The 26,801-nt window shown below is 34.2% G+C and overlaps 1 protein-coding gene across 2 annotated transcripts in view; it reads right to left on the reverse strand.

Moving 5' to 3' along the window:
• Positions 1-770: 770 nt before the first annotated feature.
• mei-W68 (meiotic W68) overlaps positions 771-26,801 on the reverse strand; it is a 44,362-nt gene continuing 18,331 nt past the window's right edge. For both annotated transcript variants that reach the window (XM_085656020.1, XM_035877992.2), the window contains exons 2-5: positions 2,229-2,345; positions 1,705-2,129; positions 1,162-1,519; positions 771-1,084 (exon numbers count right to left, since the gene is read on the reverse strand). In XM_085656020.1, coding sequence (XP_085512146.1) covers positions 784-1,084; positions 1,162-1,519; positions 1,705-2,129; positions 2,229-2,341 — 1,197 coding nt within the window. In that variant the 5' untranslated portion in view covers positions 2,342-2,345 and the 3' untranslated portion in view covers positions 771-783. The remainder of the gene's footprint in view (positions 1,085-1,161; positions 1,520-1,704; positions 2,130-2,228; positions 2,346-26,801) is intronic.

The raw sequence follows: 26,801 nt of genomic DNA on the forward strand, positions 1-26,801 counted from the left end.
TAAATTGAAAAATTGTTAATTTTTATCGATAAGATTTGATCTAGGAAAGAATTGAACCATGAATATACGTCAATCCAGAAGGAAGAAAATTTCGATAAAAAGTCATATTTCGGAAGAATTTATACGTGTCACCCGAAGCAACCAGAGATTTATTGATATTTGCAGGCCATCTCGGTAACCTAAACAAAAATTAAAAAAATAAAAAAAAAATAGAAAGAAATGTTGAGTTGGAAACATTTAATATAGTTCTGAACTATTTTGCTTTTAATAATTATTTTTTTTTTTTTTTTAAGTTTTCACAAGCATCCATATGCAACTCGTTCAAAATCTCTAAGAGAAATGAATTCTACGTATAATAAATTTGAAAACCTTTCCAATCGGTCTTCCGACAGTAGTATCATCTTCCTTGGATCGTTTCATAAAACTCCACAACTTATTATCTTGGACGATAACGATGAAGAAGATGACAAAGTTATGGAACATTTAGATACATGGATAGCAACGAAAAAACAGAACGTAAATATTTTCTTGTAACAATATATCGATTATAATTAATTTATTTCAGTTCATCTTTTCAGAAGGAGCGCCAAAATTAATTACATCAGACCAAATGTTACGCAACAAATGTTTTTTTCAATGAAACATATTTTAAATCTATACAAAAATAATTAAATAATTTTATTGATATCAATTAACGAATAAGTGTAATACACATATGTGCATGAATTAATATACGAATTAATGAGTGAATTATTTCTTTAAACGTTCTTGTCTTGTTATAATTTAAATATAATCGTTTCCTTTTATTTTTCGTGAGATATAAATAGCTGTCAGAAAATTACGGCAGAAAGATGATATAGCTTCTATCTCGGCTTTGCCCCTTCGCATTATTCTCGTCTGTCTTAACAGCGCCTCCGTCATGTAATGACGACTATTGATAGATGTCAATTTCGATAAATCCCTTTCGGACAATGAAATAGTTTTCACCCCTAATACGCTCAATTCCGAGGGGTGAATGCCAAGCCAACGAATTTTCGGACAAGCTAAACTATCATTTTCCTTCGATAATGTTGAAGATCCGAAGCTAAATAATAGAACATTGAGAAAATAGACAAGACAAAAGTCGCGAATAAAAATTACTTGTAATTATATGAAATTTACCGATAAACACACATGATATCCATGCCAAAGGGATCAGCATCTACGATAATATAAATTGGAATATTTACTTTTTCCGAAAGTAATTTAATTAGCATCCTGGTACCAATATCTGGGTAACCCTTTCCTGTGATTAGTATACAATTCAATAATTCCGTAGTATTCTCTTCTAATAATTTTTGAAATATTGAATCTTTCTCGACAATCAAAACGAATTTTGCTTTTACACGAATCGAGATAATATTTGAGATTATCTGAGGAATAAGTGCACCTCCTGGAACATTGCAATCGATAGTCTGGTTGTCCATGAAGTATAGAGTTAAATTTCCTGCTATTAAACCTTTGGACGTAGCAATGAGTCCTATGAAATACACGTTGATTATTTCTTAAAAGTTAATCTATATATATATATATATATATATATATATATATATATATACATGTATAATTTATATCATATTATCTATATAATCTATATAATCTATATAATCTAAACAATATGATGTTTGTAATTATGTATACGTAAAATTATTAAAATATACGCACCCAAATCCCACGGTGCACAATTCAAAAGTTCAGCGACATCATGCACAGCTAGATCTATGTATTTTTGCGTAGGAACCAAGATACTTGCTATGTCGTTTCTTAAATCATAATAAAAAGATCGCCTAGTTATTTTAGTATTTGTAATTAATAATCGATGTGACATAGCCATAACTTTCATCATTAAGGCCAATTTGTTTTTACTCCTTTTGCGACAAAAATCCATACTATCTGTCACATTCACTGAATTGTCATCTTCATCGAATTCCAACGTCTTATCATCAGATTCATTAACATCATTTTCTAGTGATTCTAATGATTCCATTTTATCATAGTTATTTGGAACAAAGACACTTGGAAATTCTCCAGAACAAATTTTCTGTATTATCATAAGAGTTGTATATTCAATCTTACGTATCAGTATTTTCCTAATCGAAAAATAACAATGTTACGTTTATATGTTTTTAAAATAAAATATAGCTGATTGTTTTATATTATTGTATTATTGTTTATTTATAATATATCACCTTAATGGTTCATTATCGACGAACGGTATATCGATTCTTTTTTCATCCGTATTTTCTTCCTTATCAAGACACAGTAAGGTTGATCTTATTCGTTTTCCAGACAACGTAGACATGATTCTTAAAAAGAAATATTTGTGTTTTATTAGAATATTATTTCTCCAATGCTTTTTCATTTTATAATTTCTAACATAAATAATAATTATAAATTAAAATTAAAAATGTTTATTTGTGATTCATAATACGTTCTCTAGATGTCTACACTATAATCTCCATGTCATGAGAAACGTTTTTATCGACACTATTTTTACAAAAATAGTGAAATGTATAATGAAACGTAAGTGACAAAATCTATTTAATTTTGACTAATGCCAATGATGATGACATCTTCGACATTTTTGATTCCTAAAACTTTTTCTCATAAAATCTAATTTATACTTATCAAAATAGATCAAAAGATCAAACTATACAAAAGATCGTCCTCTCAATGTTGTTATGATGAAAGCAAAACAATAGGCCAGAATATATACATTTTTTATAAAAAACAGTATGTATTTATATACATCAATATACATCAAATATTAACATAATCAATGTATATCAAATAATATGTTATTGTATATATAAATAAAATAGTTAAAAAAAAAAAAAAGAAAAAAAATACAAATCATTTAACTCTGATATCAATTACGTTAATTAGAATGAAACGCATGTAAGTCACATTTAAAAAATAATAAGAACGATAAAGTCAAAAGATCACGGCCAAATTCTAAATTCACTTTATAACTTTCGTTTTACACATTTATAGTCGAGGTAGGAAAGCATTGTAAGATAAAAATCTACTGCCTATCGTCCTATTCGAATGTAACATTCTCACAGCAATAAACATATTAAGTTCTCGTTTGTTCGAAGATATATTGACCGTAGAAATGATGGAAATATCAGGAGAAAAGGGACATTAGTTTTCCATCTTAAGTCTACATTCATATCGAGTAGCAAATCTCAAGAGAACCGGACACCCTGCTGCGCATTTGTGAGCGCCGACCATTCAATACCACGCTACTGTATGTACTAAAGACACTCCAGGACCTCATTGTGCAACACAAAACACAGACGCGCGGCAAAATGTCCGATTCCAACGAAAATCCACTTCGACCTTTCGAAAAAATTACGCGAGTATAAAGTTTTGTTTCTCGATCATCCTCATCTTATTTCAATATATCAGAAAAAAAAAATATATATATATATATTATTTATAGATAGCAATAAAATCCTAAGTATACTTTCGAACGCACGTCGGCTATTAAATTTTCTTAATATAATTGAATAGTTCATCAATCAATATTCGATAGAATAAACCGATAGAATTGGAACGAATTTGTTTGATGTATTTAGAGATTTAAAAAAGTAAGTCCGTGCAGAAGATAAAAGCAGTCTTGACTACAGCAGAAAAAAATAAAGAGAGAGAGAGAGAGAGAGAGAGAGAGAGAGAGAGAGCGTCCCCGAACATGAGAGGTCAGAGTTCATCCCCATGTAAATTATCGCTATACAAATGGCGCGAGTCATTTGAGTCTGCAGATGCAATATAAATTTTCTCCGAACGGCGAGTCCGCATTGATGACCATTACCGGAAGTGCGGACTACGCTGAACAATAAATGCTAACGAGCTGGTATGGAAGTTTCTGACACGCGTCAAAACATTATGGAATTTGCCATTTTCCTTTTTGTCGTGAAAGACGCTATTTTCAGACCTTTTTCCCTTTTTATCTATTTCGCAAAAAAATAAGTTCAGTTCAAATGTCCTACTGATCCAACCTAGAGATTATATCAGTCTCGTATTAAATTTAACTCTATTGGTCGAAGGAAAGTATCGATATGTAATACGATAAAATGTTTGTTAAAGTACAAAATGTCAAACTCTTGTTAAATTAATCGATGGCGATTGAAGACACATTCCTATGATAAAACTATTAATTTCTTAGATAATAAAATGAATTTCGCTTATTGTCAAAAAATATTTATAACGAAATCTATTAAATCTTTTATTAGTAATATCTTGTCAATAATTCCTTCTCTACTTGATATGAATTTTGATGATATGATACCAGTAAAAATCTTTTCGATCCAAGAACACCACTCAAGACTTTAGTTCTTCTATACCAGTTCTCTTTAACACTCAACAAAAGGGATTATTCATGAAAAAATAATACATCTTCTAGGGCACGCTCTTGCTCAATTCCGCATTAAAGATACTCCAAGGCTGCGCGCTCTTACAAAAGACCAGGGGATAGTGTTACATTGTGCAACGAGTATATTCGAAAAACACCCCTTAGAATGGTCTCTTGAGTTCTCAAATAGCCCGTATACGAACGGCATAGTTCTCTTCGTCTTCACCGTCGCGATGCGTCCTCCAAAATATCGGTTAGACCTAAGAACCGCTTAAAGAATTTGCATTGGAATATAGATCACTTGAGTGGATACTAAAAACGTTTCGAAAACTAACATTTCAAATTTCTTTTAGCAAGATCAAATACTTTTTCGTTCCTATGATCCAAAGGTGACAATAAAATTCGATTCGTATTTCGATCGTACCTGTGAGAAGAAGGATCGAACGAAACTGGACACTTTACATCCTTTCGAAAGATCAAGAAGACCAACAAGTAATATTGAAAGAGCATTTTTGATTTCCGGTCGACCGAAAGACCATAATTGTCGCTACAATCTCGAAATTCGATCCTACATTGAAGACTTCTTTAACGTCGACGGTAAATTCGCTCTATGAATGTTAAAGCAAAGATTTTTCAAAATATATTTTTCACGCATGACGTGACACACGTGGAAATACCAGTCGAATGTATTTCTACCTGCCGCAATCGTGCTTGACTTTCAGCTACTAGAAATAAAAAAAAAAAAAAAAGTTGGAGAGGATTTTGTAACTCGATCGTCGAAAAATGCTCGATATTTCATAAACCGCAAAATCTACCAAAAATCGTCCTAGCAAGAACCGATTTTTCTATTGAAAGAAAGAGAAAGAAATGAAAAGACGGTGTAACAGTCGACGTTTCAAAGATCAATGGCCCCTTCTTAGGAACTCGGCTCGATCGAATCTCGCTTTCTCTTTCTTCGACATTTTTTCTCTCGCTTTCGTTCCTTCATACGTCGAAAAATTCCAAAGATAAGATCAAATTTGTCCAAACAGTGGGGGTTGAGACTGCAGGGGTTACTTCCAACGTACAAAGTTTGATCAAAGAAACGTAGAAGGGTAGTCTCAAAGGTATGGAAAAAGTATTTTACCTCTTTTTTATTATTGTTAATACTTGTTATTTCTTTTCGAGTAACGTTGTTTGACACTACTGATACAATAGTGCGTTTGTCTCATATCAACTTTTCGATCGACAATTAAATGATATAGAAAATGTCGAAATTGTCGAACGTAACTACGATTATTACTTTCGAATAAAAATGAATAATATTACTATTTATTATTAATTATTATTTATATATATATATATATATAAATTTAGAATTTAAAGATTATATTAAATCTAACGATGATCTCGAAGGGATGGCTGATTAATATCGCGATCTTGTCCGTATTTTAAGATCGATTCGAGATCCATGGGTGGGCCTTTACCTAATACCATGGCGACGACGGGAAAAAATATTCTTGTCGAAGATCGCTTGATCGATCGTCCATGAATTGTCGTACATGAATAAGTCTCGGCCCTTTCAAATCGATCCACGTGGAATTCCATATGAAAAGGAATTTCGACAATGGACAGATCGAAACTTTTTTCTTTCTTCTTCTTTTACTTTTTCCTTCGTATATTTCACGTTGTTCTTGTTTTAAAACGTACAATAGACTTGTCGATTTTTCTTTTTCATAAAGCAACTGGCTTTTCACAATTTTTTCGTGCGCTCTTCGTATGGTCGAACGTCAAAATTTTGCAAATGGCACTTATCGATAGCACTTGAAGCCACCACAGTTTTGCGAAGGGATCGGGAACGTTATTGTAGCGACCACCGTGTTCACGCACGTTTCACACACGCCGACGATGCGAAGGGCGAAGGGCTTCGTCGAAAGGTACTTGACTCGAATCATAAGCTTGGGAAAGTTTGTCTCTCTTACTAAATGGGAAACGTTACTACGAACCCTTCATCGTCAATCGAGTCGATAACCACACAATTTTCGTTATTAAAACATACACTAAAATACTTAAATAAAACGAAAGCTAATTTACTTACATACTTCTTAAACAGCTTTTTATTTTTCTCTTCTAAGTATACATAACTAGGCTAAGGGGTAAAAGGGAATGAATAGGTAGATAAAAGGGTAGATAAAAGATAAATAATAAACGATTCCCTTTTTTGAAATAAATTAAAAGAAAAAAACGTAAAAGGTCTTATAACAAGTTAATGATCTTATACGTTTCTTAATGTTTTAATTATACACAATACACAATAGATTTTCAATTAAATCTCGAATTTGTTATATTTGCATCGATTATATCTTAAACTTTCCTTTTTTCAACTTTTCTCTCAGAGGAAAGAAACAACGATGAAAAAAGAAACACGATCATTGAATCAATTATACTTTTTAGATCACATGTGCAATACATTACATGATAATTAATCGATCAAAATAACGACATCACCGTTTTTCTATTCCTTTATCTTTTTCTTTCTCATAATCAACTTGGCGAGAGGAAATCGATCGTGTATCTAAGTAAGATGTCAACTTGTGAAAACGATCAAGAAAGGTAGCAGTTTTATTACACGTCAAATATCTTCAGATGGATCAAAAAGGAAAAGAAGGTAATATCATCCGACGTTTCAAGGATTACGTGTAAAAATAAAAAGGATTTTTTGTTGGGAAAATATAAAGGAAAAGAAAAAGAGTAAAGGAAATGAAGTAAAGGATTGAGAATCAAGAACGAAAGAATATATCGTGCATTCAAGGTATCGTTCGAAGTTTAACGACACAACAATATCTAACATTCGCGTCGGATGAATTTTTTTTTTTTTATCTTCTTTTTATTGCTTCTATAATAAATAAAAGATAGGAAATACGATGGGATCGATGCCAAAAAAGGGGTCTTGATCACGGTTTTTTGTATAGTGACATTCCGAAGCTCGATTTTCGATTCGGCCGAGCGTACTGCAGACCTTAAGTGTAGGTCAGTTATACCAGACGAACTGGTTTGATCGGAAAGATGTTCGCCAATTAAATGGAATTGAACAACCTGTTATTTCCAGATACCACCTCCCTAACATTCTAGAAGGTCGTATATGATTTCTTGTCTCCATTTTTTGTCCGCGATTTTCTTTGAAGAAAGATAACTCTTTAATTGTCTTTTATAATTTTTTCTTTACTTAATCCTTACAATGTAATGTTTATCTTTGTTCGGTCATTTTCAACGGATTAATTTGATCATTTCAATTACGGATCTTTTTTTTAGATTAGAATTATGAAAATCTAAATAATGCGTTAGACGGATTATCTGAATGAATCTTATCGTATCTTTTATCTATAACTAGATCATTAGATCTATAATAGATTATTATTACGATAGTACTTTATTATGCATTGAAATAGCAGTATTCATATTTTATGTTTAACACATATATTCCATAATTATAATAATATTTTAAAATTATACTACTTTAGAAAATGCACATATTAATTGTTCATAATTACAAAACGTATGTTAGTATAAAGAAAAAATAACTATCACCAGCCGTATAGTAAATGTTCGTGTCTTATGTCGCGTGACGAAGCTCCTTGCAGCTGCTGTATTTTTTTCAAATGTGCGAAAGCGAATTTTTCATGATTCGAGACGAGCAGATGCGTCCTTCAAGAAAGGATATTTCTCGAAATCTCTTAACCATTTTTATCTCATTGTTCCTCAATGCTATCACGTTTCATTCGTTTTACGATTATACATATCCAGCATATATAATAGTTTATCGCTTTTTTTATTAATCCTATCGGTTTAATCCAATTTTATTTCCAATCATAAAAAACAAAGCAATCTGAATCATTATAGATCGAATCACAACGACATCGCACGGAACAAGATTAATTCGATCGACCAAATAGCCGTACCAATAATTAGGTGAGTCAAAAGGAGGAAAGGAAGAATGCGTGTGATCTTTAAGGGGCGGTCTTTATCGAGGCTTAAGAGGGTATTAAAGGTGAGGGATGAATAGCCATTGGCTCGACCCTTAAGGATCATTGGTTGCTCGATAAGAAGCCGAACGCTTTCTGATAAACTGCTCAAACCTTCTGACCGATTGATCTCCAATAACATTACGATAATGAAAGTGAACATTATCTTTCCTCGATCCCTTGGAATCTATACCGAAGAAAGAGTATTCTCTCAATGAAAATCGTCTTAAGATCGAATTAACTAATGTTAACGATGAACAATCGATTTCCATTTCCAAAATTTTATTCGATGCAAAGGTGAAAGGTAAAGATATTATATCTTTTTATTGCAATAAAATCTAATCTCCGTAACGTCGAGTGTCTTCTTTCTTTCGTAAACATATGTTGGATCGTAAAAGAGATCAGAATGAAAGGAGAGAAAGTGAAAGAGAAAAATCGAAAACGAAGGAGATAAAGAAAAGAAGAGACTAGATAGAAAAGAGAGAAGGGTAACGTGGGTGTGAGCAAGGCAGATAGGAAGACAGAGAGAGAGAGAGAGAGAGAGAGAGAGAACGTATGGACGTATGCAGAGGCAAAAACAGAAAGGATGGGCATCACCTGGACGAAGTAGAAGAGCACGCTCCTTCTCTCTACTTTTCCGCAATAGTAGGCAACTAGAAACGAATTTTTGGAGACCGTGGAAAACCATCTATGAGAATATCGGATAAAATCCAATGCATTGTCAAGCATGGCCAACCACGTTTCGAATCGCATAATACGTCAGATCGCATAACGTTCACAACTTTCCACGTAACCACGTTAAAGGCTCGAAATTCTGAACAATCGTATATATTCGTATTGGATTGACGATATTTTTCGCAAATCGAAACCCCTTAACAACTGACAATGAAAATCCTTTTAAACGTGCACACGCCCATGACGTGGCTTCCTGCTGAGGGTCGAAAGGTGGAGGCCGTTTATTTTTCGTGCAGTTCATCCTATCGTGATGCCTTTGCAACGGTAATGAGAGCGAGCGTTCGAACGAATGATGTGAGATGTCATCGCTAAGAACAGATTTCTCTTTGCAAACCGTAACGTGACCTTCATTTATACACAGTGGAAATATTTTAATAGAATTTCCGGGTGCAACGTATCTCATAGGATTAACAATGAACGAATGAAAATGTTTACGATATTTATATTTATCTTCGTTTTTTAAACGATCGATCTTCGTTCCTATGACAAATTGTTATCATCGATTACGAACGAATGTCTCTCAAAACAATTTGCAATTTACATCGATTCGACGTATAATTTATTTCGAACGCAGATGAATTTTTTATAACGGAAAAATTCATAAAACTAAATTTGCATTTGAAAAAGTTGTTTAAAATTAGGACGTGATCGTATACCAGATTTTAAATTAAAAAAAAAAAAAAATCGTGATTAGATTTATCGACCATTCAATTCAAACAAACGTCTATTCCTCATTAAGTATTCTCATTAAGTATTCTCTTGCGTTGGATGATTAAAGATATCCTTTGTATAAGCATGTAGTTAAATAAAAACGCGTGAGATGAATTTCACCTATAGCTTCGCTCCAAAATGACGGGTTTCCGTTGTAACGATCGGATAATAAATTATCGATCGGGGGTCTCCTCGGCGTCCTTGGTCACGGCGAAGATCATTATCGTGCGTATGTATTCCGTATAACTCTGTATTTCTTTCTTTCTCTGATCTCTCTCATTCGCTAGGCGAATGTGAAAGAAAAGAAAAAGAAAAAGAAAATAATCATGTAAGAACGATACTCTCGATTACAAACGCGGAATAAGTATTTTAAAAACTCGGCATGGTCTTTAAACGGGCGTAAAATGTCCATTTATAAACATGAACGCAATCTTATTCCTTTGCGCGCGCGTGCACACATACTCTAACAATGTTCGTGCTATTAATCGCAATCAAAACTCGATCATTTAATTCCAAGCAAAATTGTCGAGAAATTGATCTAATTTTCTTTTCTTCCTTTTTCCTTTCTTTTCATTGAATTTTACAAATGATAATTAAATATCTTCGATCGATCTATTAAAAAATGTCGATCGACTTTTTTGCACAATTTTCTCGATTTCTCCAGAAAATTTACAATGATTTTTCTTTCTGATAAAATGATTTCACTATCTTTGAGTCTAATATTTACGAATTGAAACTTTAAACTGTTATACAGATGACTCGTTTATGATACAACGAAAACAAATTCCTTTATCGAAATAACAACTAACACGAAGGTTAATCATTCGACCTTGATTGTTGCTTTTATCGACAAATCTCATAATGTACGAATATTTTTGTTCATCAAAAAAAATTACAAATTTCTGAATTACTATTAAAATTAATTAGTAATTTATAGAATATAAACTTTATTTATGTATATATAAAGTTATTCATTTATAAGTTATCATTATCTCTTTTGTAATTTTCTTATTGTACAAATTTTCTTATTATGCCGTACTAAAAGTATTCTGTACTGAATATTTCTGTCGATCACTGTACATACGTAGATATAATTTGAAGTTACATCGATACCCAATAATAACATACCAATCAATTTCATGTCTGTAGTAAAAGATTCATTTTTCACAAATTTTTTATTATATAGGATACATTATGATCGTAGGAATATTAAAAGTGTGACAATACATCTCAAAAGTAAGTATAGTTATCTTTAAAAATATATAAAAGTAATGACTCAAGCCGATTACAATTTCGAAGACCTACACTTCACTCTGAGTCCTTGTAAACACATTTCTTTTTTATTATGCATCATTGTTATTAAGATAATGAAGAAAAAGAAAGAGAGAGAGAGAGAGAGAGAGAGAGAGAGAAAAAGAAAATCATATTTCTCTGAGCACTCTAAATAATTTCTTTCCTGATCTTATATGCCTGCAGAAATGCATATGCTTCAACATATACAAATTTAAGCCACGCAATCATAATTTTTTGTATATAAGTAGGATAATTTTAAATAGATGGAAGATCAACCTTCTTCTTTTGACGTGAAATTGATTGGTATACATATTATTGGTATACATATTATTGGTATATGCGTACATATTATTGATGTATGTAAGTCGAATTCATCGAAATGATTAGTGAGTAATTGTAACAACACACAAGTATTTCGAATCGAGTATATGTAGCTTAAATGCGGCATCCTTTTAGTCGACTATTCGAGCACCTCGTAATATCGGTCCGCAAACATGCGGTTAGCCAATTATCGTCAATTACAATCGTACACGGAACGGGAACGAGCGTGACAGAACTTGCACAGGCGCCGTCTGATCCCAAGCATTTAATTCACAAAAAAAAAAGAAAAAGAAAAAAAAAAGAAAGAAGGAAAAAAAAAAGGCAAAAAGAAGAAATCCCATACGAGAGGATCTTTTTCAAAAACTGATCATTATGATGCTGTTAAACGAACTATTGTTTATCGATATCTACATGAATAAACCAGAATTTAAGTTCAATTAAAAAACAAACAATCTCGACAATATATAATCAATCTTTTAATACTCATTCTGTATATTATAGTTTAGAAATCTCTTAAAGATATATTTTAGTCTTTAAAAGATTAATAAGTTTATGATTGTATTCGATTTAATTATCACATTAATTTGTAGAACATGTTGTCGACAAGATTAATAAAATATCGATAAATTTCTCTCTCCCTTTCTCTCTCTCTCTCTCTATATATATATATATATATATATATTTAATATAATTATACCAAATATTAATTTTACGATCTTCGATTTGTAATATATTGAAATCATTAAAGATGCAAAGTTATCGTGTTATTTGTTCGATAAGATCATTGACCTCTCGACAAAGTGTAACTACCGGTAGTTCGAAAGATCATTCGAGTTTTGGACTTCGATAAATGGAATAGTAACACTTGTCGCAAAAGTCATTGTCCCAGGTTTCAGGTAAATTCAGGTAAAGTCTTGAGTTAAATAGCACCTTACTATTACTCTTGGTATTAAAAGAAGAAGAAAAAAAAAAAAAAGAAAATGACGAAGAAGAAGAGGGGATCGAAGAAGGAGAAGAAAAAGAAAAAGAAGAAGAAAGAAAAAAAGAGACCAGGCAGAGGTAGGTTTGAGAAAAGGTTAGAAGGTCTGATTCTGAATCGAGCAAGAAAGAAAAAAAAAAGAAAGAGGACCCCTCTCAAAAACCACGTAAATAAAACGTTTTGTAGCCGGTTTCGGTAGTGCGGTCGAACAGGCCCACTTATCAGAAAAGGGCCGTCGCCCTTCCGTTCGCCCCTCTCTCTTTCTCTCTCTCTCTCTCTCTCTCTCTCTCTCTCTCTCTCTCTCTTTCTATCTCTCTCTTTTCTCCGCTCTTAACTTCTCTTACACCAAGTTTGAGATCTTCATTCAACTTGAGCTCGGTGTGTGTATGGTCCCCATTGACTTCTCTCTCTTCTTTATCGCAAATCTTTCAAACTAAACTCCCCTTTTCCACTCTTCCTCTCTCTCTTCTTTTTTTATAAACGCACACAAATATAAAATATAGGGTGAAGTATAGAGGACAATAGATTCATGGTTCGTGTCCGCGTCTCTTACTCTTCGTACAGATATAATCGCCTGGGAATCTGCGATTGAGAACTACAGAAACAAGGACATCATCCTTCGAGATTCCTTCTCTTTTTTCGTCTCTTTACTCATCGCGTGAAAGACGTACGCGTCGAAAGGAATGGAAACGCACAATGACAATGAGAAGAATCATCCTAGCCACCCTCGCTTCTGTACTGAGGATAGAAGAGAGGCCCATATTAGCGATCGATCACGCGATTTACAAAAGGATCCTTTAACTTCTTCTGATTTCTTACCTCTGAGAACGGCCGATCCCACGTTAATCTGTCACGATATGTAAGATCAAGATAAGAGATCACATATAAGATCTCTTTTACTTGCGAGATGCATTTATTTCCTTTCGTTTCTCGTTCTTCCAACATTCCGATATTTTATTCTAACAGTTCTATATGATTTATTACATTGACGAATAAGCGTGCTACGTCTAAATATAAAAGTAAACTACACCAAAAATTATTCCAATAATAATAGTAATAATAATAATAATAATAATAACGATCAAATAATCATCGATATAATTTACAATTCAAAGATTATAATGAAATCATTCATGAAATCAACTAATATATTCTTAGCCTTTAACATTGCCGCCTATCTATTCATTTTGCTACCCTTCCAGAATGTTCCGTGCAGCTGCGACATTTTTCTAGTCACGATATTACAAACGTCCGCAAAAAGAGAGAAAAGAAGGTAGGTAGCGAGAGCTCGTACCATGGCTCTTTACCGTCTACATGCGCGCAAGCGCACACAGTCTGTAAGGATTTTTTCATTGCAACCAGGATTCACCTGGCGTTCCCTGCTCGATAATCACGTTGAAGAAACGGCCAAAGGCAACGTTTATCTTTTATTTGACGAAAGCTAAAGCTATCGCAAAACGAAGGTTACCTACTTATACTTTAATACAATTTTTTTTTTATATTTCACCAAGCCGATTTAATTTATTCAATTATAATTGTAAAAGATATATGATAAATCTTATTTATATGGTAGTTCTCGTTTTAATACGAAATCATATTGATGCTACATCACTGGTTTTTTGTTTTAAACATAAAAACTATCTTACAGGCATATGTTCGTTCAGCTCTCACTTCAATTTAAATTAAGATGCTTTCTAAATTAAATTCGAGTGATAAAATCGAGAAAGAAGATAGTAATATTCGAAATGAGGAATCATCTGAGATAAAGGAGAAGAAAAAAAAGAGAAAAATAATTCATTTGAACATTTTCATATACAATAGACATTGAAAGTATCAACTAAAGTATGATAATAATAATTTTTAAAGATTATAAATTGCAAAGTTCCTTGCACCTGTTTTCACGTTTATCCAAAAGGAAAGATTCAAGAAATGAATTAGACGAAGAGATCTAAATGCCATTCTGCTCTATGTTACCGTAAGAATGGTAAGAGAAAGTATCCCGGGGTGGAGACCATGTGTAGGAAAAAAGATCCTCTCGTTTAAAGCTTGCAAACTGTTGGAATGGGCGGACAAATTATCATTCTAAGTCATAACATAGAGTGCCTTTTCTATCCCTTGACGTTTACTGCTCTCTCTTCTCTCTCTCTTTTTTTTTTCTTCTTTTAAAAGAAGTCTACGACTTCAGAATTCACCTTGCACAGTTTGATTTATCGTAATCTCAACGTGTCCGATCTTCCTTTCGATATATCCATCCTCCTGAATCCCCACGTGGGCCGTATACTATTATCTCTCTCTCGCTCTCTCTCTCTCTCTTTCTCTTATTTTTCTGCTCCTTTTTCTCTCTTTCTTTTTCATTCTCGTCCTTTTCGCTCCTCGTTTCTCTTCCCTTCTTTCTAGAGCTCCCTGCTTTCGTATCGCGTAAAAATCCTTCGGTGGTCGTGTGTACAAAACTGTCAGAACTGGGATCAATTATTCGTGATCTGCGGGAGTCTCGAGACTTTTCATTTCTATATATACCTTTTTCAAATAGTAGAATAAGAAAATATTTTTCTTATGAATAGGACAGGTTGTCACTGACAATCGAGATTGTCCGTCAATAGAAAGAAAATATTAAAAGCTCGAATCTTCCTATCTAACGATTCGAGTATCTATTTTTATATCTTTCTCGAAGAGAAATAAAAATTTCGATTATCATTTGAAATTCATTCAAGGATAGTCGCGAAATCATTTAAAAAAGTCATTCAAAAGAAAAATGATTGACAATCGATGGACATGTTCGTCCATTCGAAAAAGAATCCTTGTTTAGGAAATCATTTTTTTTCTTTTTTCTTTTTTTAAGCGACATCTCGTCAACATTCTCTAACGTTCGAAAAAATTCCCTTAAAGTATTTCCTCTCGTCTCGTCGTATTTTCAAGGAGTAACTAGCATGAGTGATGGTTAAGTTTTGTGTTCTCTTATTGCCTCATCAGTTCTAATTTCCGTAAACGCTTTTATCCGTACATGAAAATTCAAAATTACGTCGCTTTGAATTTACTCGTAGATAATTTTCTTCTCAATATATTATTTTAAAGATACAATTAACTCTCACGTATTCAAAAAAAAAAAAAAAAAAAAAAAAAAGAAAAAGAAAAAGAAAAATAATATTCAAATAATACAATCCTTTTCTCGAAATTCGTTCGATCTCGCAAAAGCAGATGTTGAATAGGTGAATAGATGACACTCGTGATTACGCATTATTTATATCTTAAGGGGTTGCGATCTTACGAGAACACCCTTGCGTTTACCACCCAGGGTTAGACTCGATCAGATAGTTCCTCCTCGTCTTTAGTTCTTTTCGTCTCTCGTTTCATAGGAAACAATCGGTACGATGATCGTTCAAATCGATTTCGAAAGAAACACTGAAAAAAACATCGTTGCGTTTAATTAAAAATTCACTTTTCCAACGTGGTGATAGTAAAAAAAAAGAAAAAAAAAAAAAGTTTAATAAAAGGTAAAGAGGAAAAAAGAAATAGGAAAAGAAGGGAGCGAACGATCGGAAAGAGTCAAAAAATCAATCCTCGACACGCGATGCATTTTCGAACTGAACGACGCGTTAATAGGACATAAATGGATGCATTTAGCAAAAATTTCATGTCGATGGCATAATGTGAAACTTTTTTTCTTAAAGCATCGGTTTTATTAATGGTTACGGGGTACTGAAAAAAGAGCTGACGAAAAAGAAAGGGTGAAGGGAAGGAAAGAGAGAGAGAGAGAGAAAGAGAGAAGAGCAAAGAAAGAAGGGGATCCTGGCACGCGACTCACTACGAACTCACGCATGCCGGCGTGCCACGAAAGAAGAAGAAGGAGAAGAAGTAGAGATGGAAATAAGAAAAAGAAGTAGAAAAATAAAAATAAAAAAAGAAGAAGAAATGAAGGTAACCAGAGCAACACGTTCTGGATACGTTAAGGCAAGGTTTTCTTCGTACGAAAAAGAAGAGCAATAAAGATGAGAAAAAAGAGAAGGTAGAAATAAAAGGATCGATGAAGTCAAGTTCGAAGAAAACGTCCTTGAGATCACTAACCCACATCTAACTTCACATACCATTTTTCATCGCTACTTTCGCTACTTCACTACTTTCGTTTCTTTTCTTTTTAATTTTATCATCGCAATACTTTTTCATAACATTATAACAATGCTTATTAATTACTAAATAAATAAAAAATATAATATAAATAGATAAGTACATAAAGAAGGGATTCTTTTTATCGACTTGTCGCGGGATATTATTAAAGTTTAAATATATTTTCATGTGATCGGCCCTTTTTCTTCGTAGGTATAATTATATTTTATTGTGATTACGAGCAAGGAAGATAAAATTTCATTTCGACGCGACACTTTTATTCCGTAGAAAATTTATAAAGCCAGTAGAAAAAGAGAGAGAGAGAGAGAGAGAGAGAGAGAGAGAGAGACAGAGACAGAAAGACAGAGGAATATCTTAGAAGATTTTAATAACTTTCACGTTGTAATAAGAATCAAGAGAAGGCGTTAATCGTTTCACATAAGTTTCTTCGAACGATCGTGCTATTTTATGCTCGTACGTTTTCACGGACGATCGATCCCTCTTTACCATTTACATCAATACCTGCCGATCATCGTCCATGATTTATCATAATGACGACCTACCGGAGAATTTTGAATTTCAGCAAAATATCAGATTATTTAATGATGCACATAAACGCGTCGAAGAACATGATCCTATCTATAAACGGTTGAGAATAACTAATGATCCTTTTCCAATTACTTATGTAAAAAAAATGATAACGAGTGTCATTAAGATTCATCCTGTACCACACAAAGTATCAAAAAGTCTAACGATAAGAATAAAAAATTTCTCAAGAGTTAATTAAAAATGTGAGAAAAAGACGAGGGATATACCAATGTAGATTTTCCCTGGGCCCAATCGACCTAGTTTACAGAAATAATAATATATTCTAATCAACGAAATGTTAATTCCGAACGTGGGACAACCGTGGGCTACGTTAGAAAGACAAGGATTTCCTCGATAATTCGTTTCGTATTGCTAACGTCAACCTAGCCGGTTGCGTACGTATGATACTAGGCGCGAGGAGAGCTTTGGCTCGTGCCGGTAATGAGCCCGCATATCGAGGCCCTATCCCGACGTGTTTCAAATACAGAAACACGGAGCGACACGAGCGTGTCGTGCGCGCTTATTCGCTCGCTTGCTAGCTTGCTTGCTTGCTTGCTCGCTTGGCATATAGTTACTACATCACAATAGGAAAGAGGAAAGAGAATGGAAGAGACGAACGACAAGGATGTTAAGTACTTAGGACTGCCGTAGAAACGGCAATAACACTGGCAGACGCTCTAAAGCGAAAGAGGCAACCACACTGGGCCTAACACCTGCCTATGGTGTCACCGGTACCGTCGCGAGCCGATAAAAATATCACCCAACAAACAACAGATCCTGTGCGAACGCGAAAGAAGGACGATGCTAAAATAAAAATGAGAAGTTAAAAGAGGCTTCGATACAAAGGAAATATTTCGCGAAAGCTTCGCAATCCCTTTTGTCTTTTTTAAACGAAAGGAAAGAGAGGTGTTACGGAAGAGACAGCTGTAAAAGCCGGAGTCGAAGATGGCTTGTGGTTTGCCACGATCATAAAACTGAACACGATCATTCAAAGAGTAAAGGGTTTATGTCGATAAGTTCGAATTATGATATCGTAAGATCTCTCGCTAAGTTTTATCACGAAGTGGCGATTTTTTTTTCCTCGAAGACAGTGCAGAAGATAACAAGAGAGAAAGAGAGAGAGAGAGAGAGAGAGAGAGAGAGAGAGAGAGAGAGAGAGAAAGAGAAAAAGACGGAAAGAGGATAACAAGGGAGCTGGAAACGTGTCGAGATTCTGCTTTCTTCTATGTTTTCTTCCAAGAAGTGACATTATCGGTGATCTATGGCTCAAGTTTCCAACCCTTAACGATTATCTTTTTTCTTCTTCTTCTTCTTCTTTTTCTTCTTCCCCTTCTCTCTTTCGTCTCGAGGTTAACTCATTTCAGTTTCCAGTGGCAGATGCATTCACTAACAGACTGCTGTTCTTCGATTGAATACACATACACTGTTTATGATTTTAATAAGAAAAGAAAATGAAAAATCGTTATCATTATTTTTTATCGCGCAACAAAATAAAAAAAGAAAAGCATTATATATAAAGCAAAGATATGTTCAAAATATAATTTATATTTTAATCGCCATTCCTGTCATTTTATCTCTTGTGTTTCTCTCCTTTCAAGTAGTACCCAAGTAAGTACAATGAGAAGCAAACTCGTTGGTCTAACTGCAGAGAGAGAGAGAGAGAGAGAGAGAGAGAGAGAGAGAGGGACGACCACCACCGGGCTACGCAGTGCCGTACAAAAGAGTCCGTGGTGCCGTTTTGCGGTTTTTTCATTTTGGCACGCGTACGACGTGCCCCGGGTAAGCGGATATCCCACAAAGCGCTTTATTGTGCGAAATTCAATACCAACGCCAAATACGCGCATTAAAAGGGACTAGCTGAGTTTTCTCTTTTCTCTCTTGTCTGTAACCGTGCGCGACTCTTTCTACGAACGAGCATCCCTTTAGCCCTCCAACTACATCAATCCGATCCCTCGATGATCTTTTGATAAAAACATGATGTAAGATCGATTCCATTTTCTGATCACTCTTCTGGAATGTTTAACAGTTCGTTAGAAAAGCATCTCGTAAAATGATTTTTCACACAAAGTTTGTAAGATAGATTTGCCTTATATTTCTTTCTCTTTTTATTTCTTTCTTTTTTTCCAAATACAAGGTCTACGTCGAACTCGTAAAAATAAGGTCGTCTGATGTTGCAATTGAAAATCGATTATTCAAATCGGGTCGTTTCGATGCTTGTCTCTAAGTCAGTTTGTAAAGAATCAAATTATGAAGAATTGTTATTTATTAACTCTCGTGAATAAAATTTATTTATTGTTTAATTTGCATAAATATAAATAATTATAATTTTACGAACGTCCATATCTATCTGTAATTGACTATAACGTGTGCGGACAGGTGTTGATCGTGCAATATATAACTGCATCTGCCGTATCTATGAAACTACAAAAGTCTCTTATCTCTATTTTCATTATTTTAATAAGCATCTACCGGCATCATTTGCTATAATTGCTCAGTTATAAACTTTGGCGTAATTCACACATCCATACAATTTTTACTGTCATTCGAGATATTTCAATTTGTACAATACCAAAAATATTATTCAAACATCTGAAAATGATTTTTAGTTAATAATTTTTCTATTATTGTTTTCTTACGAACCCGTAATAATATGCAATTTGTCGAACTATCGACGAATATAAAAAATGAGAAAAAAAAAAAAAAAAAAAAAAGAAAAAAAAGAAAAAAGATTGAAAGTTAAAAATAAACGTCAAGAGCTCTCTTGAATCGATTTATAAATTGAGCATGTCGGCGCGAGGAAAATCATTTTTACGACATCAGGTTATTTTAATCCCATATGTATCGAAGGTACGAACCCATATCGTCATGATCAAACTCAACCATGGCTAATACGGAATGATTCTACGTTAGCATGGCAAATGCTTTTCCTAACATATTGCTCGTTCTCCTCAAAATGCAAGTAAGTAAGTAACTAGGTAAAAGTTAAATTCATAAAATGTTCCGAAGAGTTTCGACGATGGTGTTAATCAAGAAGGGTGGTATATCTGCGTCAGAAGACATCGAAACGTCCACTATTCTTGACCCATACCACTATTCAGGATTGTAAATGGTGCTTTGATGACGCTATAAATGCGTACCAGACGGAGTTAATCGTTCCATGAAACGATTACTCATCCACAAAGAGTCAGTCATTTATCCGTCATCTAAAAACACCGATCGTTATAATTGATAACTCTTTAAATATTAACAAAGATTAAAAATAAAAGAGAACAGAATAAAATTAAAAAAAAAATAATTAATGATTGACATGTTATGAAGGATACTTGTCAATGATTTTTGGAATGATATAGAGCACGGATTTAATTCTTTCGCATCCTCTCGAAAAACGACAAACGATAAAGTATAGGAATGGTTGATGTTCTATGTTGTTTCATCGATGTGCCAATAAATTATAACAAGAGACAGGAAACGCGAACGGTAAAAGCCAATATGGAAAGTCCATGGTAGATAATCAACCCGTATGTTACAATCATCGTGTATTTGTTTCAAGCATTATCTATTTCGCATTGTGCTTCACCTGCTCGAGTAAAGTGGCAGTCGCCTGTGCATGAACAATCTATGGCTACTCTTCTCCTTGCTACTGATAATTCATTCGGTAATTTTCAATGAAAAACATTTCTACATGCCTTTGATAATGGCACAAATGTATCGTACGACTATAAATATATACGTATATATACTTATGTACCATATTCCTGTTGAATTATTATATTTGATTTGTATTCTCGTTATAAAAAAAAAAAAAAAAAAAAAAAAATTATAATAATAAGAAAATAAATAAATCTCTAATCGAAATAATAATTACACAATATTCGTAAAATAATATCTAAACGTGAATATCAAGTCGAATATTATTGAAACAATAAATCTTCGTAACTAGAAATAACGTATTATCTGTCAAGTGCATTTACCGAGCTATAGAAAATCAAAATCGAGATAAATAGTCGTCGTGAAGATTTTTATTTTATCATTTTAGCTCTGATACGTAGCGGTATGGCGCGAAGTAAGCCGTACCGTGAAAGCTATGAATCCGCATATTTGCCTATGAAAGGGATCAAAGACACCTGAGGCGCCACACACGGCGACGGTAACTCAAAACCCCCAACCGTGGCGTAGCATCCCGACAGACATGTCTTTACACAAAGGAATTAAAGGAAGGGGTGTAAGAGGAAAACGAGGGTGGGGAAAAAATAAGGAGAGAGAAAAAGAGAGAATGGAAAGGAGGAGAAAGAGAAAGAAAGAGAGAAATGCTTCTTTACAAACCACGCGAGACGATCATCTTTCTATTGATGCATTGTGAAACGATTTTTTCGATAATACTGAAGCACTTCGCAAAAATTTGTTTCCATGAAATATGGACTATAAAAATTTTTATAGAAATTATAGGATCTTGAATAACAAGAAAAATATATTTAATCTTAGATATAATTAATAAATGAAAAAAGAATTAAAAGATTTACTTGCTCGATAATGACGAAATATTTTGTAAAAGTCATATTTTGTGAAATACGGATTGTAGAAATTCGAATAGAATTATAAATTTTTGTATAGGAATGCTTCAAATGTTTTAGTTTTATTGCTACAAGAAAACTATTCTTTTTTTTTTTTGAATTATTAATATATTTCATATATAAATTTGATATATTTAGTCAAAAATTCAGAACTATACAATCTATAAAAAGGTATTTGAAATTTTAAATAACACGAATAACTTTCTCATGACATTGTTAAGATCGAACAAATGAAAAAAATTATAAATCGTAGGACATAATCAATAAAGCGAAAACAATTAAAAAAACGCGTATGCTTTCGATATTAGAAAGGTTTCGATAGTCAAAGGTTATTGTGAAAAAACGAGAACATTATCCAAAAAAAAGATCGGATGAATCAGGAATTTCCATAGGTAATTGCACCGATTATTGGCCTCGTGCAACTGATGCCGTTTACTGTTTTCGTCCCCCTTGTCGCTAATTTTGTTGGTCGAGTGAGTGAGAGAGAGAGAGAGAGAGAGAGAGAGAAACTCTGATAATCGTTTCACGTGGATATACACGCACACTTTCGAAGAGAAAGAGGGTGTTGAGCGTTTAATATGGCATAAATTAGTTTGGCATTTACGACAGATGCGGGGGAGGCGTACATACCTGCGCAATATGGTCATAAAATTGCCCTTTCTATCAGATCTGCTTATACTAATCGAGGATCTCTTAACTTGGTTAAAAAAAAGCTTATATATGATGTGTTCCTACCTAAAGAATTTGATCCAATAGCGTGTGCAATAACGTGGCAATTTTTATTACCAGAGATACTGGACAAAATGGTAACTAATATGAATAATCATGAATTGTTAATATCGAAGAAAAAAGGACGATCGAAATTCCTATGATCGATAAGGGAGGTTAACAATTTTTTCGTCGACAGTGTGAAAACGTTTTATTCGGACGCACGATGGTCAAATACGGGAAGGTAAAAAGAGGAGCAATTATATAATCATTATTTCCAGAAATTGCGTCGGAGTTTGAGGTACGGCGAGAATATATATCGAGACGAAATCTACCCTTCCTCATATTAATTCTCCCGTTCTCTCTTTTTTTGATCGTAACTGTAATTAACACGGAACAGAGAGACCAGAGAAGTGAAAGAAAATAGAACGATGGAGACAAGAATGGAACGAGAGAAAGAGAGAAAAAGAAACGAAGACGAAGAGGGCAGACGATCCAACCGCGTTAACCTATGATTCACCTCTTAATGCGCCTTCTCTTTCTGCTCGATTAATTATTAGAACGTCGGATTAAATGAATATGTACACGAAACTTGAGCTAACTCGATTTGATCTTGTTACGTGCCGCCGGGCTATTAGAAAAGATATTTCCAAGAGGAGCCAGGATCTATTCAAAGGAATTCTTGGAAATATTTGAGAACATTGCTGTATAGAAATTGTCCGTGTCCGTCTAATCAATGCACGAAACAAATGCCCGATATATATTTCTTCATAAAGATGCGATTACGAATAAATGTATAAGTAAGTAAGTGAAAAAGTAAATAAGTATGCTTACTTACTAATGCTTCTTGTAGGATTTCAGAACTTGCGCGGAGAGTAACGAAAAGAGAAGTGGTCTTGTAGACGCGTGAAAAGAAAGGTAAAATAATAGGAAGTAAGATTATATCCTTGTAAGCTCTGAAGGATCCTCGAGGCACTCGAGACAAGATCGTTAGGAAAGGGTAAGACAATGGCGGAGAATGGAGCATTCGCTTACATTGTTTGTCTTGAGTAAACTCGTGAGTACCAATTTTAAGGTTTGGCAGGAAGTGGTAGACATTTAATGTTACCTCCATCTATCTTAAAATACTCGACGAAAAAGAAAGTGAAAGAGAGAGAGAAAAAAAAAGAGAAGGAGGAAGGAAGACGGCTATTACAAAAGAACAGAAATGCTTACATGATAAAACTATTGTATGTTACGGCGGTTAAACAAATTAACACTGACAGCGAATAAATTCTTCATGGGTAATAAAGAAACTACGAGCCGGTGTTCACGGGGGGTAGATTCACTGACATATGGTCGCCGAAATTCCACGACTCCTGTGCCACGCGTACGCATCACTTTAACCATCATCGTATTTTATATTGTGCATTTTAAATAAACGTTCGATCCGAAATTTGTGATATGTTGTTTTGAAAAGTAGAAGCGTTATCATTCGGAGGGAAGAACTAGTCGATCAAAAATCATATCCCGATGACAAGTCATCCCTTAAGAAAATACAAGTCATCCTCCAAAATGAAATTTATCTTCTCTAATAGTAATTGAAATTTTTCTAAGTTTCAGGATATCATGTTAGTATACTATGTGAAATCCAAACTTACCAATTAGTTTGAACAATTTTTCCTTTAAATTCGATCACGTTTTGATAATAATAAAAAACTGAATATGAAGATAATATCATTAGATAAAAGGATAGTTAAGAAAATTGAGTAAAAACTAACGGGATGTGTATTAGGATGAAATTCTTATTCCGATGTCGGCTTGGCCGACTCATAATAAGAGTAATAAATGAATTAAAGAGTGAGGGCGGGGGGTATCCGCCACGCCACTTTACGGCCCTGACTTTCGGCTCGGATAGGGTGATGGTCCTTTTAACTGGTTCAATTAGTCTCCATCGCATCCCTAGGTGGGGAACTTAGGTGGATCATATTTTCTACATAGAGATATACACAATTGTGTACGTCCAGGAACGTACTCAAATGCTTATGTTAGATAAATATCTTAAACCACGCTCGACCCAGACCGTCCAAACTCCCTGCAATTTCCACATGTGTATGTACATTTACGTATATACGTATTTGTACAACTTATGTGCTTCTACTTATGCTAACGTAGGTAACGCTTAGGTAGCGCTTTGTGGCTTTACTCAACGACAATCGAAACAATGGAGTCACTGGCCGATGCCGTGACTTACAACAAGACGGAATTGTGCCGGTGACACCTTTTATAGATAAAACAATCCGACAAAAACTATCTTTAATTATTTAATTACAATAGAAGCTAGAAAAAAAAAAGACTTTCTCTCTTTATAAAGTATAATGATTTGAAAATTAAAAAGAAGGATATGACGTTTATAATGAACGATGAGTTATGAGAAAACATTTCACAGGAATATTTGATAATAGGAACGTAAGGATAAAATAATAATTAGAATAAATTGAAGAAAAGTTTAATTCTTTGTTAAGATACGTGGGCGAAACACATAGAAATTCCCTAGCAGAAGCAGTCAGTGTAAGGGCTTAACTGACGGTGAATCTTCCCACACCAATCAAAGAGCACACCCCTCGAAAAGCGTTTCCTCTTCGTCGTCGTCGTCGTCGTCATGTTCGTCTCTCTTTTTCTCTCTTCTCCTCAACCCCTCGTAAATCCCTCGGGAGTTATCTACCCCTGGTGTACGTTGCTTATGTGTGTATGCTTAGGCTCTATGAGTCTGTCTACGACTCTAAAAGCCCCTTAATTCCGTTCATTTGTACCACTGGCATTCGTATCGAAGGTCACGAATAGAGAAGAGTTCTTACTGTCGTCGGATTCTACCAGTCAATGTTTCTGTCCATTCTTGTTGATCAATCGATCACATTAGATCCACTTATCTATTGTAATATCCAATATTATTCACACAAAGCCCTTTTATAGTTAATCATTAGACAAATACGACTACGTATCTATGAGTTAAGACTATCCGTTAATTAAACAAATAATTTTGATTTATCAGAAAAATAAGAAAAAAGAAAATTTGTCAGAGTTTATAAATCATTTCTATCGGGAGTAGATAGGATTCAGTATTTACATAACGCGCGTATAGTCTCTCTTAGCTTACGACTGTTAACGATCTTTTAAGGTAGTAACGATTCGATTTGCAAAATACTCGAGAGACTTATTCACACGAACGCACTCGACAAGGTCCAAGGAAGGCGAGCACGGGATGTTTATGGGGCTATAGTAGAACTGGTAGCGTATTGGTCCACGCAGCATGGGGTATGTACGAGACGCACCCGTACCCCCATGTGCTGTCAGTGAAGTGCCCCTTCGTCCTACGAAACGCTTATGTATATCCATGGGAAAAATATTGGTTTATTTGGATGCTCGAAAATTTATTCATATGTAATAAAAGACGCTATAATTCTTATACATATATCTAATTATCCTATGTAATAAAGATTAGAAGCAGCAAAATTATTTTCAATAATTCGAACTCCTCGATGATTATTTCAATCATTGATTTAAACGTTTTCTTTTCGAACGAACGAAAATAATTTTTAAAGGGCAAAAAAAAAAAGGACATTTTTCAAGTCCATTCGTAGAACATAAGAAAGGTGGAAAGGCTGTACTTTTCGAGAGAATGTACGGCATGGTGGACACGTGACCACCAGGTTCGACACGTGGTCTCTAACACCAGGTGGTCCATTCTCCGTCATGCATCGTGTCGTTAAACGCCGATACCGTGATAAGGGAACACGCGGGGGTTGATGCACCCCGCGACGAACCGTTTTTCCGCAACCATCTTATCTCAACGATCTCGAAGCTCTTTTCGAGACCTGCTCGGACTTTTTTAATAAACGAAATGCAACGATATCTTTTTATTTTCTTCATGGTTTACGCTTTAACGAATATTGAAGTAAAATCAAATCGATATTAAATGAAATCTTTGATGGACAATGATGAACAATACTTATTTTAATGAAAACAAATTTAAATCAGACAGATGAAAATTCATGAATCCATTGAGAGAATCGTGGGAGTTTGAGAAAATTCGATCGTAGAGGAGAATGAAGGCTTTAATTGTATGCTCGATGTGGGCAGATTGACGAGCCAATAAGGCATGAAGCGACCGATCAATTTACTTCCATTTCCTGACGATCAGAAGCCTCCACTATCTTCCTATCTTTTCCGCAAAGTTCACACGAGTCAGGAACCGCGAAGGTATAGTGCAAGAGGGTAGACTTACATAATAGGGGATGATTGCCGTTTGACAAGCCCCCTTTATATTATCTTTAATTCATCGCCAAACGATAGGGTTCTTTCGTTGCACCTTTGATGCTTTCGAAACACGAGAATATCCTGGAACAATAATTTCGGGAATA

Source organism: Vespa mandarinia, chromosome 3 (genome assembly GCF_050613455.1).
Source record: "Vespa mandarinia isolate Hongniang chromosome 3, ASM5061345v1, whole genome shotgun sequence".
NCBI lineage: Eukaryota > Metazoa > Arthropoda > Insecta > Hymenoptera > Vespidae > Vespa > Vespa mandarinia.